The 14,815-nt window shown below is 42.1% G+C and overlaps 1 protein-coding gene across 1 annotated transcript in view; it reads left to right on the top strand.

Annotated features, from left to right (window-relative positions):
- Window positions 1-14,815, top strand: part of DOK6 (docking protein 6) — a 410,764-nt gene that overhangs the window by 253,968 nt on the left and 141,981 nt on the right. Inside the window, exon 5 of the mRNA XM_061399555.1 lies at window positions 1,651-1,840. Coding sequence (XP_061255539.1) covers window positions 1,651-1,840 — 190 coding nt within the window. The remainder of the gene's footprint in view (window positions 1-1,650; window positions 1,841-14,815) is intronic.

The following is a 14,815-nucleotide window of genomic DNA, read 5'->3' as shown; positions in this document are numbered from 1 at the left end:
TTTTTGTAATTCCTCAATCCTTGCAGCCCATATTCATCATTGTTTAGTAGCTCAGTCATGTCTGACTCTTTTCGACTCCAAGGACTGTAGTCTGCCAGGCTCCTCTGTCCATGGAATTTCCCAGGCAAGAATGTCGAAGTGAGTTGCCATTTCCTACTCCAGGGGATCTTCCCGATCCAGAGATTGAACCTGCGTCTCCTGCATTGGCAGGCGGATTCTTTACCACTGAGCCACCTGGGAAGTCCTAATATTCTTCATATTGTTGCTCAGTCGCTAAGTCGTGTCCGCTCTTTGATACCCCATGGACTATAGCATGCCAGGCTTCCCCTGTCTTTCTATATCTCCCTGAGTTTGCTCAAAGGCATGTCCATTGAGTCGGTGATACCATTCAACCATCTCATCCTCTGTTGCCCCTTCTCCTCCTGCCTTCAGTCTTTCCCAGCATCAGGATCTTTTCCAAGGAGTCAGCTCTTTGCATCAGGTGGCCAAAGTAGTAGAGCTTCCTCTTCAGCATCAATCTTTTCAATGAATATTCAGAGTTTATTTTTCTTTAAGATTGACAAGGATATATTTATTTCATCATGGGATATATTTATTTCACTTATTTTATTAGTTAACATTTTATTAGTTCATTCAACTATTAGTTAATTAATATTTATTGATCACTTACTATACACCAAAGATAAGATGCTAGGAATTAAGGATATTTTATAAAGACACTTTGTAGGTCATACCAAGTTCTTTACTTCCTGGAACTTACCAACTGACCTTATCTTTCAAAATAAAGTATATTCTAATGCATTTAAATGGGAATCGAGGGCTGCAGAATTTTGCAGTGGTGTTTGACATACACAGACATTTATAAAGGGTTTGGAATCATTGCCTAATAGATTTTCAACTACATAATATCCAGGAATGAAAGCATTTATGTGGCTTTATTTTGCTTACTGAAACAATGGCTGAAGTTCTGCAGAAGGCAGTTATGAATATCTGCGTTTATCATATGCTGAATTTGATCATGAGTACTCTGTGCTTGGAGAATCAGTCTGAGGGGGCATTAAACACTTCATGCCGCAGAGGTAAAATTGAGTAAGTTCTTGTGTAAATTAGATAAGGCATTCCTCCCTGGAATTGTTTATATGATATCCACTTAAGATTGCGTGAAGAAGCAGACAGTAACACCGTTTGGGCAGAGATTCCAATTAGCTTTTTGCCCTTATGTTCCCATGGTACAATTTAACCGTTTACTCCCCACCATAGAGGATGCATGGAGAAGGAAATGGCAGTATTCTTGCCCAGGAAATCCCATGACAGAGGAGTGTGGTGGGCTACAGTCCATGGCATCTCAAAGAGTTAAGCACAACTGAGCACACGCACATGCACACACACACAGACACACACACACACACACACACAGGATGCAGGCCACAGAAGTTGAAGAATGAGTAAACGACTGAATGATTAAGAATACATTTAACCCCTTTTCCCACAACATGGAAAAAGAGAGTGTTTCACAATGTATATCGGTGTCACCAAGGAACGTGGTGACCCTTTCTGCAGGCTGTGGGTAGGTATACAGGTTAACAGAGCGCTGCTGTAAAAGTCACACCTCCTCTCACTTCATTGTCTCCGTTCCTTGTTTCTTTGCAGAACGATTCAATGTGTACCTTATGCCTACACCAAATCTGGACATTTATGGTGAATGCACAATGCAGATCACGCACGAGAATATCTATCTCTGGGATATCCACAATGCCAAGGTCAAGCTGGTGATGTGGCCCCTCAGCTCACTGAGGAGATATGGGCGGGACTCGACGTGGTTCACATTTGAGTCGGGCAGGTAAGCTCTGAGGGCAGAAGCAACATGCAGGAGGGGCCTGGGACCAAGGTTCTGTGCTCAGGTAGATGGTTGTTTTCGTAAAGGTTAGAGGTCACCAAAAATATAATTTCTTCAGATCCTTGTTGATAATCTGGATGAAACTGTGTTAATTCTATGGCAGGTTAATTACCCCATTCAAAGTAACTTCAGTCTCTTGTGCTGGCATCAAACTAGTTTCATAGTTATTTTTTATCATGCAGTATATTTGTGAGATTTTGGGTGCATCCTCCTATATTTTTGGTGCAGTAGGATTTCCATAAAAGTCAACATGTCCTTGGCTGGCATTACTTTTGTGGATTATTTTTTAAGGGAAAAATGTTGAAAGGAGTCTTATATAAAATTGCTTAAATATTACTTTTTAAGTTTGAGATAATTTAATGCAATATTCATTTATCCAGATGTTTATGTTAATAGCATTAGTCAAGTATAAATATTGATATTAATTCAGAATGACTGAAAAGAAAGTTGGCAAATCCATAATTTATGGACTGTGTGACTCAGATTTTAAACGTAGTATGTCAAGACAGATACACTGGTTTCTTGATCACAGCATATGGTCGGAATCCATAAATGTCTTAAAATAAATGCTTGCTTCGCAATCATTATTCACAGATATGGATTTAGACGTGAGCTTCAATCAACTGTATCAAGTCATTATGTTGTGACCCCTTTGTGATATTGTTGTCATTCATCCAAGATAAGACTTAGGTTTGGGGATTCTATATAAGAAGTGTTTAATGTATTCACACTTGGGGATATGATTTATCACATTCTAAAAATGAATCGGTGGCCTTATAAGGTAATTATGAAGTCACCATGTGACTGAGTAGACAAATTAAGATAGTTATGCAACAGGATTCTACCTACCATGACACACACAGCACGGATGAATCTCAAAATCATTGTCGTAACATTGGTAGGAAATCCTGCAACAGACAAAACTGATATATAGCGACAGAAAGCAAATGAATGGTTGCCTCGGGTCGGGAGAGAATGGACTCCAGGGAACACACAGGACCTGTGGGGGGGTGACTGTGCCCTGTATCCTGACATTTGTCGAGAGCTATGGAGCTGTCTACTCAGTATCAGTGCATATCGTTACATGCAAATTATCCTTCAGTGCTTTTAACATGGAAAAAAATTGGGGGGAAAGCAGGAGGGCATTTACTCTTCTTATTTTATATACTTTTACACTGTTTGAGGTTTGACAGTGAGCATTTGTCACTTTTACAACAAAACACTCCCCCTGGGAGGAATGAGGCCAAGGAAGGGGAGACAGCTGTGAGCATTTCTGGACGGGGTTTTGAGGGTGGTCCTTGAAGCTGTGTGCGACGGCGGGCCTTGATTCCTAGGTAGGTATAGTAAGGGAAGAAGCCTGTTCTTGTAACCTGAGGCAGGCCTTGCACTTTTTAGGTTTTCCTTGAGGGTCTCCCTTTTTCCTTAGTATTGAGATGTTTTAATACTTGACATTGGGACTTCCTTAGTGGTCTGCATGCTAAGTCGGTTCAGTGGTGTCCAACTCTTTGCGACTCTATGGACTGTAACCTGCCAAGTTCCTGTGTCCATGGGATTCTCCAGGCAAGAATACTGGAGCGGGTTGCCATGCCCTCCTCCAGAGGATCTTCCCGACTCAGGGACTGAATCCGTGTCTCTCGCCTCCTGCATTGGCAGACAGGTTCTTTACCACTGGCTCCACCGGGTGGTTAAGAATCCTCCATGCCATGCTGGGAGCGCAGGTTTGATGCCTGTTTGGGGAACTAAAATCCCACATGTCATGGGCAACTGAGCCTGCTTGACACAGCTGCATGTGCCACGGACAGAGAGCCAGCACACATAACCAAAGCCCCGTGAGGCAGCTGAGACCTGACACAGCCAAAGAAATACATGAATATTTTTTAAAAAATACTTTATATCATCTGATTTTAAAAGTCAAGCCAGGCTTTTGAGGGAGTAGTTGGAAAGAAAAGCTTAAAATCACTTACTATTTCTGTATCTTGAGAAAATGGCTTTTAATATTTTGCTGTACTTCCTTCCAATGTATTTTAAAATCAATGCATTTTCATTTAATATTATACTGAGAAGTAATCTTCTATAAAGTCCTATAAGGTCAATATTTTTGTGACCATATGGTATCTGAACATATGGCTGTACTGTCATTAATTTAACACTAGGGTGTTCCCAAAATGAACTATTATAAATAAAGCCACACTGACCATCTGTGAAAAGATGTGCAAATATCTGATTATTTTCTTAGCAGAGCCTTTTAAAAGCAGAATTCCTGGGTCAAAAGCTGTGAACGTTTTCAAGGTTCTTCACAGTATAGCAAATTGCTTTCAAAGCAATTTCAATTCACACACCCTCTAATGGTGCAAAGAGCGTTCTTGACCCCATAACTACAGGCATTAAAAAGATGATTTAAGATGTTTCTATTTTAAGAGAGGACTTGGATATCTTGTTAATTTTTTTTCTTTTCTCCTTTGTTTCCTTACGTTTAAAGGTTTGTCCTTGTGGGCACTGCTCATTTGTATGTTTTACCTTCTCTGAGTTTTGGGTGTCCCTTGCCCCTTGGAATATTGACCATTGTTCTGTGCATCTGTTTTGTAAACTCCAGAGGATCTCACTCCTGTTAAAGGTAACCAAGAGCAGAAGGTTTTGTCCATGTTCGACCCAGTTCCCCGAGTCCGAGTCAGGACTGGGAGAAGGGGTGTGGGGGGCATGGGTGATGACACGGGACAATTTAAAGGAGAAACTGGCAGGTCAGCTTTGTGCTGTCAACACAGTAGACCTTGGGCTCAAGATCTCCATCTTCTGTGTTTTATTTGTTCCTGTCTGCACGGGGCACAGCATCTGGAGGCAGTTTGTAGCCGTTGACTTGTACTACCGCATGTACTGGAAAGTGATAAAACTGGGTGTCGAACTAGCCTTTTTTCTATCGACAGGCCTTTACAACTTTGCCTATTTGCTCGGCCGCGCTGGGTCTTTGTTGCTGCCCACGCTTTCTCCGGTTGCTGTGAGCGGGAGCGCCCTTGGCAGCAATGCACGGGCTTACTGCAGTGGCTTCTCTTGTAGAGCCCAGGCTCTGGGCTCCCTACTGACGAGCTTTGGGGCGAGGGTGGGATGATTTGGGAGAATGGCATTGAAACATGTATAATATCATATGTGAAATGAATTGCCAGTCCAAGTTCGATGCCTGATACAGCATGCTCAGGGCTGGTGTGCTGGGATGACCCAGAGCATCCTAGTATGGGGAGGGAGGTGGGAGGGGGTTCCGGATGGGGAACACGTGTACACCCGTGGCGGATTCATGTTGATGTATGGCAAAACCAATACAATATTGTAAAGTAATTAGCCTCCAATTAAAATAAATAAATTTATATTTTAAAAAAAGAAAGTACAACCTGCTCTCCCACAAAAAAAAAAAAAAACAATGCATTTTAAATTCTACTGTACCAATAAAATATAAGCATGAACAGTAGAAATGGAGCAAGATCATTCTTCCTGGAGGAACACACCTCACGCATCCCAACAGTTGTAATCATACACCCATGCGGGTGAGGACGGGAGAGGAGGACCAGGGAGCTTTCGCTGGGAACTGGCCTCACTCAGAGGGCGTGGCCTGGGGAGAGGAAGTCACAGCCTCCTGACTGCTTAGAGTAATTGCTAGCTACTCATAAAAGAGCACTTTAAAAGTGAAAAGCAACCCAGTTTACCATGCAAGTTTATTTAATCAAAAAATCAAAACAAGATATCCAGACCTGCAGAGGACGTCACAGGAGTCATGACAATGTGCATGGAAGATAAAACCACTTTTTTGATTTGCTGATGAGGCTTTTTCACTTCATGAAACTTCATAAATATTGTAAGCAAAATTCAGGATGAGCTCAAAGGCCTGCAGAACAAGATTCAAAAGATCCCCAAATCCATTTTTATAAAATTATTGTTCAAAACATAACCTCCCTATTCAGCAAAACACTTAATATAACAATTGGTGCTTAAAATATATATCTTACTAACTCTGATAGTATTGTCTCTATTGAGAAGCCTGGGGACAATCTGGTTACAGATTTTTAACAATTGGAGATAAGAAGCAGTACAATTCCCACAGGAAGATGGTGAATGGAAGCAAATGCTCTATGTGCTATAATCAAGGATTCCCTGATGTCATAGAGGCTCGTTCAGTCCTTAAAAAGCTTTTCCATCAGTCATGCAGAGAGAAACCCTCCTCCTCTTATGTATGACCACTCAGTTAAAATAAAAGGTAAGGCAGAGAGTTTTTAAATAGGATACCAAAGCATTATTACCCTCCCCACAAAAGATAAATTAGACTGTATCAAAATTAAAAACTTGTCTCTGCAAGAGACACTTTTAAGGGACTGAAAGTCCAGACACTGATCTAGAGAAGATATTCAGAAGTCACATATTAGACAATGCACTTGTATCCAAAATACAAAATATACAAAGAATTTCCAAGTCAAAAATAAGAAAAAATGCAACCCAGCTTTAAAAACAGGCAAAAAGTGTAAGCATATACTTCACCAAAAAGACATATGATTGATCAATAATCACACTAAAAGATGCCGAACCTAATTGTTCATTGTGTGTGTGTGTGTGTTAATTGCTCTGTCGTGTCTGACTTTTTGGGACCCCATGGACTCTAGCCCACCAGACTCCTCTGTCCTTGGGATTCTCCAGGCAAAACTCCTGGAGTGGGTTACCAGTTCCTTCTCCAATTATTCATTAGGGAAATGCAAATTAAAACTACTATGAGATACAACTGCATATCTATTATATTGGCTAAAGTTAAAAAGGAAAATCTGACAATGCCAAATGCAGACAACGATGCACAGCAGATGGAACACATATTTGGTGGGAATGTAGCATGCTACAGTGATTTGGAAAGAAACTTTGAAGTTTAAAAAAAAAAAAAAACTCAACATTGCCTGAAGATCTGATGCAGGGTCCTACTTCTTGATATTATCTCACAAAAAATAAAAATACATGCTCATATCAAAACCTGTACATGAATGTTGCTAGCCATTTTATTCATCATTGATTGACCAAAACTAGACAAACCAAATATCCTTCACTGAATGGGTAAACAAACTATGATAAATCTATAGAGAGCTGCCGCTGCTGCTGCCGCTAAGTCGCTTCAGTCATGTCCAACTCTGTGCGACCCCATAGATGGCAGCCCACCAGGCTCCGCCGTCGCTGGGATTCTCCAGGCAAGAACACTGGAGTGGATTGCCATTTCCTTCTCCAATGCAGGAAAGCGAAAAGTGAAAAGGAAGTCACTCAGTTGTGTGTGACTCTTCACAACCCCATGGACTGAAGCCCACCAGGCTCCTCCATCCATGGGATTTTCCAGGCAAGAGCTACTCAGCGTCAAAAAGGAGTGAATGACATATACAATGAGTGCATCAAAGATGCCTTGTTCTAAGTGAGAGGCCAGATCCAGCAAACCGCGTACTGTATGATGCCACGTGCATGGGGGATAGGCTACAAGGTCAGGAGGGAGACCAGTGATCGCCATGGAGAGGGTGCTGTGCAGAGGGAGGGAAACGACCTGATGAGGAAACGACAGAAGGGCAATGTCAGGGCGACGGCGGAACTGAAATGTATCCTGATGGTGGTGGTGGATATGTCATGCTATACATCTATCAAACCCCAGAGAACTGTCTAGCACAAAGAGTGAATGATGCTAGGTGGAAATGTTTTAATTTAAAAATAAATTTTAAAGAAGGGAAGAGTTTCACATATATGCTCAAATGATTTTTGGCAAGGCTGCCAAAATTCAATGGTGAAAGTCTTTTCAACAAATAGCTGGAAAAACTGTATATCAACATGCAAAAGGATGAGGTTGGCCCATCACCACTGTGTATGACAAACATTAAGTCAAAACAAATCGAAGACTTACATTTAACATCTGAAACTATAAAACTCCTCGAAGAAAATATAGAGCAGAACTTTACAGCTTCGGATTGGGCAGTGATTTCTTGAATATGACACAAAAGGCAACAAAAGAAAAAATAGACAAGTTGGAACTTATTAACAGCTTAAGGAATTTGTGCATCAAAAGACAATATCAATGGAGTAAAGAGGCAACTCGCAAAATGGGAGAAAATATTTACAAGTCTTATATCTGATAAGGGGTTAATGTCTGAATATAGGGAGAACTTCAAAAAGTTCATACAACAAAAACAAACAACACAAAAGATAAATGCACAAACGACTTAAGTAGGCATTTCTCCAAAGATATGCAGACAGACAATAGCACCTGAAAAGAAAGTCCTAAAAGCACCTAAAAGAAACTTTTAGGAAAATGCAAATTAAAACTATGATGAGATGCCTCCTCACACAAGTAGGAGGGCTACGATCAAAATAATAATAATCACAACAGTAGCAATGTGTTAGTGCGATTGTAGAAAACTTGGAATCCTTGTGCACTGTTGGTGGGAAGGTAAGGTTTGTAGAGCCCCTATGGGAAGCAGTAGGGCAGTTCCTCAAAAAAAACCCCAAAACCTAAAAATTAGGGAGTGTCATCCTCTGTTAAAAATGGGGGAAAGATTGCTATCCCCTCCCTTTTTCTTAAAACCTTTACTTTAGAAAATGTAAAATTGTTAGTACTTTCTTCCCTCTTTGAAGTGGTGTTAGTCACTCAGTCATGTCAGACTCTGTGATCCTGTGGACTGCAGCCCGCCAGGCTCCTCTGTCCAGGGGTTTCACACACAAGAATACTGGAGTGAGTTATCATTTCCTTGGGGATCTTCCCAACTTAGGGATCGAACCCTGGTCTCTCCTACTGTCTGAGCCACCAGGGAAGCCCTAAGTTTTCTCTCTTTGAAATGTATATAAATCCTTTTGAAAACAATAGGTTTTTGTCAGCTTTAAGAACTGGGAGTGCCTTTATTTCAGGGACTCAGGAGCCACACCTGTGAAAGTTAAACACTGATGAAGAGAACGCCCCTAACCCCCAGTTGCTGTGGGAGGGGAGGAACCTAACTGCATTGGCACTTGACTCCACATTGCAAAACCCCCTTCTCTCATAAAGGTGTGAAAAGTTTGTTTTTCCTCTAGATAAAGCCAGTTAGCTAGTCTGGGTTGTCACTGCAGTTACCAGGTGAATTGAGGATGAACTCTGTCTGGAAAATGGTGCTATGAAGCCCTCTCATCCCTTAAGACCAGTGTCGTTTATCTTGAGAACAGGTACATAGAGCCTTCTATCTGCTTTTGACTATAAAAAGGGCGAGATGTCTTTTTGTCTTTGCCAACTCTCAGCAGATTGCCTGAGATGTGTATCATATTCTGGTTTAACATGAAAACAATAACAAGGATGTTTTCTTTCTTTTGTGGAGAGGATTTCTAGATTGGAAGATTTTGTTTCTAATTGTATTTCCCAACAGTATTGAGGGGAAGAAGTTAGAAAACAAAATGTTTGTTGGCTGTCAGGATACTACAAAGAAAGGATCTCAGGGATAATTTGAGAACTTGCAAGCGAAGATGAAAGGGATTTGAAAAAAATTAAAACCCTGCAACATTGAAAAGATAAGTATGGTGAGTCACAAAAGAGTAAGAGATAAAGTTAAAGAAGTCTTTTAAGTGACAAGAGTAAGTTAAAACAGCCACAAGAAAAGAAGAGATTAAGTGTACAGTCTCCAATATTATTGTTTGTTGTTGTTCAGTCGCTAAACTGTGTCCGACTCTTTGCAACCCCATGGACTGCAGCACAGCAGCCTCCCCTGTCCTTCACTATCTCCCAAAGTTTGCTTAAATTCATGATGTCCATTGAGTTGATGATACCATCCAACCATCTCATCCTTTGTCACCCGCTTTTCATCCTGCCCTCAAACTTTCCCAAAATCAGGGTCTTTTGCATTGAATCAGCTCTTTGCATCAGGTGACCACAACATTGGAGTTTCAGCTTCAGCATCAGTCCTTCCAATGAATATTCAGGATTGATTTCCTTTAAGATAGACTAGTTTGATCTGCTTACAGTCCAAGGGACTCTCAAGAGTCTTCTCCAGTACTACAGTTTGAAAGCATCAATTCTTTGGCTCTCAGCCTTCTTTATGGTCTGACTCTCACATCCATACATGACTACTGGAAAAACAATAGCTTTGACTAGACAGACCTTTGTTGACAAAGTAATGTCTCTTCTTTTTATATGCTATCTAGGTTGGTCATAACTTTTCTTCCAAGGAGCAAGTGTCTTTTAATTTCCACCTCCTCCCCTGTATTTACTTTCGCCCTTGCAATTAGGTGGAGCCACGTGAGACATCATTCCCTGAATGTTCATCTTCATTCAAAAGATGCACTTCATTCAAAAGATGCTGAAGCTCCAATACTTTGGCCACTTGATGTGAAGAGCTGACTCATTGGAAAAGACCCTGATACCAGAAAGATTGAAAGCAGGAGGAGAAGGGGACAAGATAGATGAGATGGTTGAGATGAGATGGTTGAATAGAATCATCAATTCAGTGGACATGGGTGTGAGAAAACTCTGGGAGATAGTGAAGGACAGGGAAGCCTGGTGTGCTGCAGTCCATGGGGTCACCCATCCCTTTTACCCACTGTGCAGCTGAAATGGTCTAGTGTTGAGATGTCTTAACCATAGGATCTCAGCCACCTGAGTTTCTGAATCCACTGTGCCCTGGTGATTTGCCCAGAGATGTATAAGACATAGCTTGAATGAGGAGTAAGCATTTGTTGTATTAAGGCATTGAGGTTTGAAGTTAGCTTTATTATTATTACACAGCCTGTGAGAGCATCTGTGCTAAGTTGCTTCTGCTGTGTCTGACTCTCTGTGACCCTATGGAATGTGTGGTTTATTTTCCTAATCCACAACTTTTTTGTGATTTCAATACCTACTCACTAAACCTTTTATTACAATTCCTACTTTATATTATAGCCATTGGTCCATTGGTCTCTCCAAGAACCCTATGAGCTCACTAAAGACAGGGAGTATGTGTTACTCATCTCTGTTTCTCTAAAACATTATGGTATTTGACAAATGATTGGAAGCATCTTAGAAAATTAATGGGATTTTCGATATCACAAAAAGATTAAGTTATCGTATTCAATTGAGTTTTAACTATTAGAGCAGAGGGAAGAAAGGTCTCCTTCTTGGAAAATTTACATCAAGGATATATGTGATGTTAAAATTCACATGTCTATATAAGCTCTTCTTTAATTCCAGAGAAGTAAAGCTAAGACAAAGACTTTGAGGATGCTGGTGTCTTCTGTGTGTGTGTCTAATTTGCTAAATCTCTTGTCGCTACAACACTGGGACTAATTTTTTCCCCCTAGGATAAAGCATTAATTAAATGACTTAGGAAACTGTTCTTATCAAGAAATGGAGGCTCTGATCTTAGTTTTTGCTCCATTAACTTTAAAGTTCAGTACATTTTTATTGAACCCACACATGCTTTAGTGTGAATTGCTTTTCATTAATTGGTCTATAGAGATTCCAATGACAGGTTTGGCCTTCCTTTTAGGTTTTTTAATTCTCCTTAGAAAGTTCCTAAACTTTAATAATAGTCATTCAATCAAGGAATGATTGCTGGAATCAAGAGGAAGAAAATCAATGAGAAGTTCCGGTTTGATCTCTTTGGATGGTGGCACATCTCCACATCCCACCAATGAGATTTACATCTCACAGGAGACACAGGCTAGCTTCTTTAGAACAGTTGGACCATTCTTTTATTGCTTATTGATTCCTTCATTCAAAAGATGCACTTATTTTCACATGTCTGGAATTGAGATATGTGTAGTTACTACTGGGCTTCTCTGGTGGTTCGGACGGTAAAGAATCTGCCAGCAATTCAGGAGACCCCAGGTTCTATCCCTGGGTCGAGAAGATCCCCTGCAGAAGGGACTGGCTACCCACTCAAGTATTCTTGCCTGGAGAATTCCATGTGTGCTCACGGTGTGCTCATGGCCAGCTCAGTCGTGTCTGACTCTTTGCAACCCTATGTGTTGTAGCCCGCCAGGTCCCTCTGTCCATGGGATTTCCCAGGCAAGAATACTGGAGTAGGTTGCCATTTCCTTCACCAGGGATCTTCCCAACCCAGGGATCGAACCCGTGTGTCCTACAGTTCCTGCATTGCCAGGCAGGTTCTCTACCCTTGAGCCACTTGGGAAGCCCCAGCTACTACTACACCTTATACTGAATGGCATCATCCGATGGTGGCCAGCAGGGGGCGGAAGTGATACAGTTGCCACTGTCGCAGGTTCACAGCCTTAGTCATGGATGCCGGAGTTTTCATCTCTTCTCTTGAACCTATGTGTAATGTTGGTGCTTCACTTCTTGAGTTTAATTATATTTCAGTTCCATGTCAGCTCTCAAACGTTTCAGTCAAGAAACCTTTAGGGCCATTTGAGAAAAACAAAACTTACTGTGAACACCATCTGGTAGACAAAATATCCACCAGGCAGCATAAAACTTGTAGAGTAGGTGTCAGAGGTTTGGAAGAAAATTTTAAAGTCAAAAGCAGCATACTCTTTAATGAAGAAATGTGTATCACTAACTTGCTGGTGACAAATGGAATAATATTTTGTGAAAAAAAGAAAAGCAAAGCACACTGATAATTCTGGGTTGATTCAGAAGGGTTGGACCAAGTATGTGCAAAGGGTTTATAAATTCCTTGGCTACCTGATTTTACTTACATTTTCTTTCTATGCATTTAAAAGATAACATAATAATCCATGACAAGTCAGCCTGAGTCTTGTTTGTTTTGTGACTTGGTAAGTTGGAGATACCTTGCGGACCTCCAGGGGGAATTTCAGAAAGTGGCTGTATATATGTGTCTGTATATCAGGAAAGAATCCCCAGCATGTAGATGGCTTTTAAGTTATATACCTGGATGCCTCACTTTTGAGAAGAGAAGATACAAACATCTATTACTTACTCTGGAAGCAAAAGTGCCTCAAGAAGTAGATAATATTAACCATGTTAAGTGCTGCAGACAGGATGAGTAAGATGAAGCTTGAGAAGTGTTATGTTGATTTTGCAAATCAGAGGCCACTGGTGGCCTTGGAAAGACCTATTTCAGTGGAGTCGTGGGGAAAGAAGATTGGAGTGGGTTCCAAAGAAAATGAGAGGAGAGAAAGTGGAGTCAGCAAGGACAACGCCACAAGAAATTTTATTGTGAAGATAACAGAAACAGAAGTAGCTGGAAAAGAATGTGATGTTAAAATTTTTTGAAGGCGAGCTATATTTTTTTTTATTCTTCCAATTTTATTTTATTTTTAAACTTTACATAATTGTATTAGTTTTGCCAAATATCAAAATGAATCCTCCACAGGTATACATGTGTTCCCCATCCCGAACCCTCCTCCCTCCTCCCTCCCCATACCATCCCTCTGGGCCGTCCCAGTGCACCAGCCCCAAGCATGCAGCATCATGCATCGAACCTGGACTGGCAACTCGTTTCCTACATGATATTTTACATGTTTCATTGCCATTCTCCCACATCTTCCCACCCTCTCCCTCTCCCACAGAGTCCATAAGACTGTTCTATACATCAGTGTCTCTTTTGCTGTCTCGTATATTTTTAAAAAAACATCTGCATGCATATGGAGTCATATTATGAAGAGGAAAAAAATAATAGAAGAAAGAGGGAAACATCACTAGCCAGTATCTTTGAGTTGAGCGGAAACGGGATCTAGTGAACGAGTGAGTGGCTACAGTTAAAAAAAAAAAAATCATTTCAAACAGGAAAGTGTGATGGAGGCTGATATAATGAAGGAATAAGGGGAGGCAGGCATTTGAGGATCGGATAGAGGCGTGTGGAAGTGGTCTTCTGATCGTGTCTGTTTTCTCGGTCAAGTAGGAAGCAAGGTAACTGACTGTGAGGCTAGAGAAAGGTAGTCAAGACTTGATGCAGGAGAAGGTGGGATACAGTTTTTGAAGAGAGCGAGAGAACCCAGCGCAGCAGGAAGGGAGGACGCGGGTGAGCACGCGGCGCCCTGTTACCATCAGCCGCACCTCGGCCGCTCTCCTGCACGCGGCCCGGCTCCTGCCCGTCGGGTCTCCGCGGGCTCAGGGCCCCGCCGGCCCCACGCCGAGCCGGGCGGTGCTCCAGCTCGGGGCCCGTCCGCTTCAGACCCCGCTTCTGCCGTTGCTCGTGTCCTGCTCTCAGAGTGGCGGTACTGGGGGCCTCGGGGCTCCCCTGGACGGCCGCAGCCCTCCTCTGCTGTGCGCCTCCTCTTTGGCACGTTCTCGGGCTCCGTAAGGAGCTGGGCGCCCCTCCTTCCAGCACGCGTCCTGGGCGCCTGTCATTCTGTACCCTCTGCGATCCGGCTCACTTTCACTTCTGTCCCTGTCGCCTTGTCCCCCTGGAATTGCCCGCCTCCTAACCTACCTTCCACATCTCTCTCTCTCTAACACACACACACAGTCGTTTGACCTGGATGCTCCCACAGTGACCCACACAGATCCTCTATCCCATAGACTGAACACGGATGACAAAGTCCCGCACAGCCTGTCAGCCTTCCCGCTGTCAGAGGAGAGGCTGCTTCTAGCAACGAGCCGGGGGTCTGCCATCAAAGTCAGCGGGGTGAGCCAGGGCAGTGGCCATCCCTGGACAGCAGGGCAGTGTCGCGTGCAAGACCCGAAGCCCGGCTCCGCTTCTGGGACTGTCTGGATCACTCTAGTTAAGCAGGGAATAAGAAATCTCTAAGGCAGGCTTTTTCCACTCTAGTGAGACAGCAGAGATAGTACTGACAGTTCCGCTACTTCAGGAGGTGAGAACAAAACCTCAGTTATTGTTTTCAATTGTCAGGTGTTTTCTTCACTTAATAGAAACGAAGGATCCTATTACAACAAAATCTGACAAATAAGCTGTGCCACAAATCACGAGAAGAGTTAACAGAGATAAAGAAAGAGTATTATTTTCATTCCTTTGGTGTCTAAGTTGCCCGTGACTTAAATAACAA

This window comes from Bos javanicus, chromosome 24 (assembly GCF_032452875.1).
Source record: "Bos javanicus breed banteng chromosome 24, ARS-OSU_banteng_1.0, whole genome shotgun sequence".
Lineage (NCBI taxonomy): Eukaryota > Metazoa > Chordata > Mammalia > Artiodactyla > Bovidae > Bos > Bos javanicus.
The sequence above is the reverse complement of the archived record's forward strand: the minus strand, read 5'-3'. Positions and strand labels throughout refer to the sequence as shown.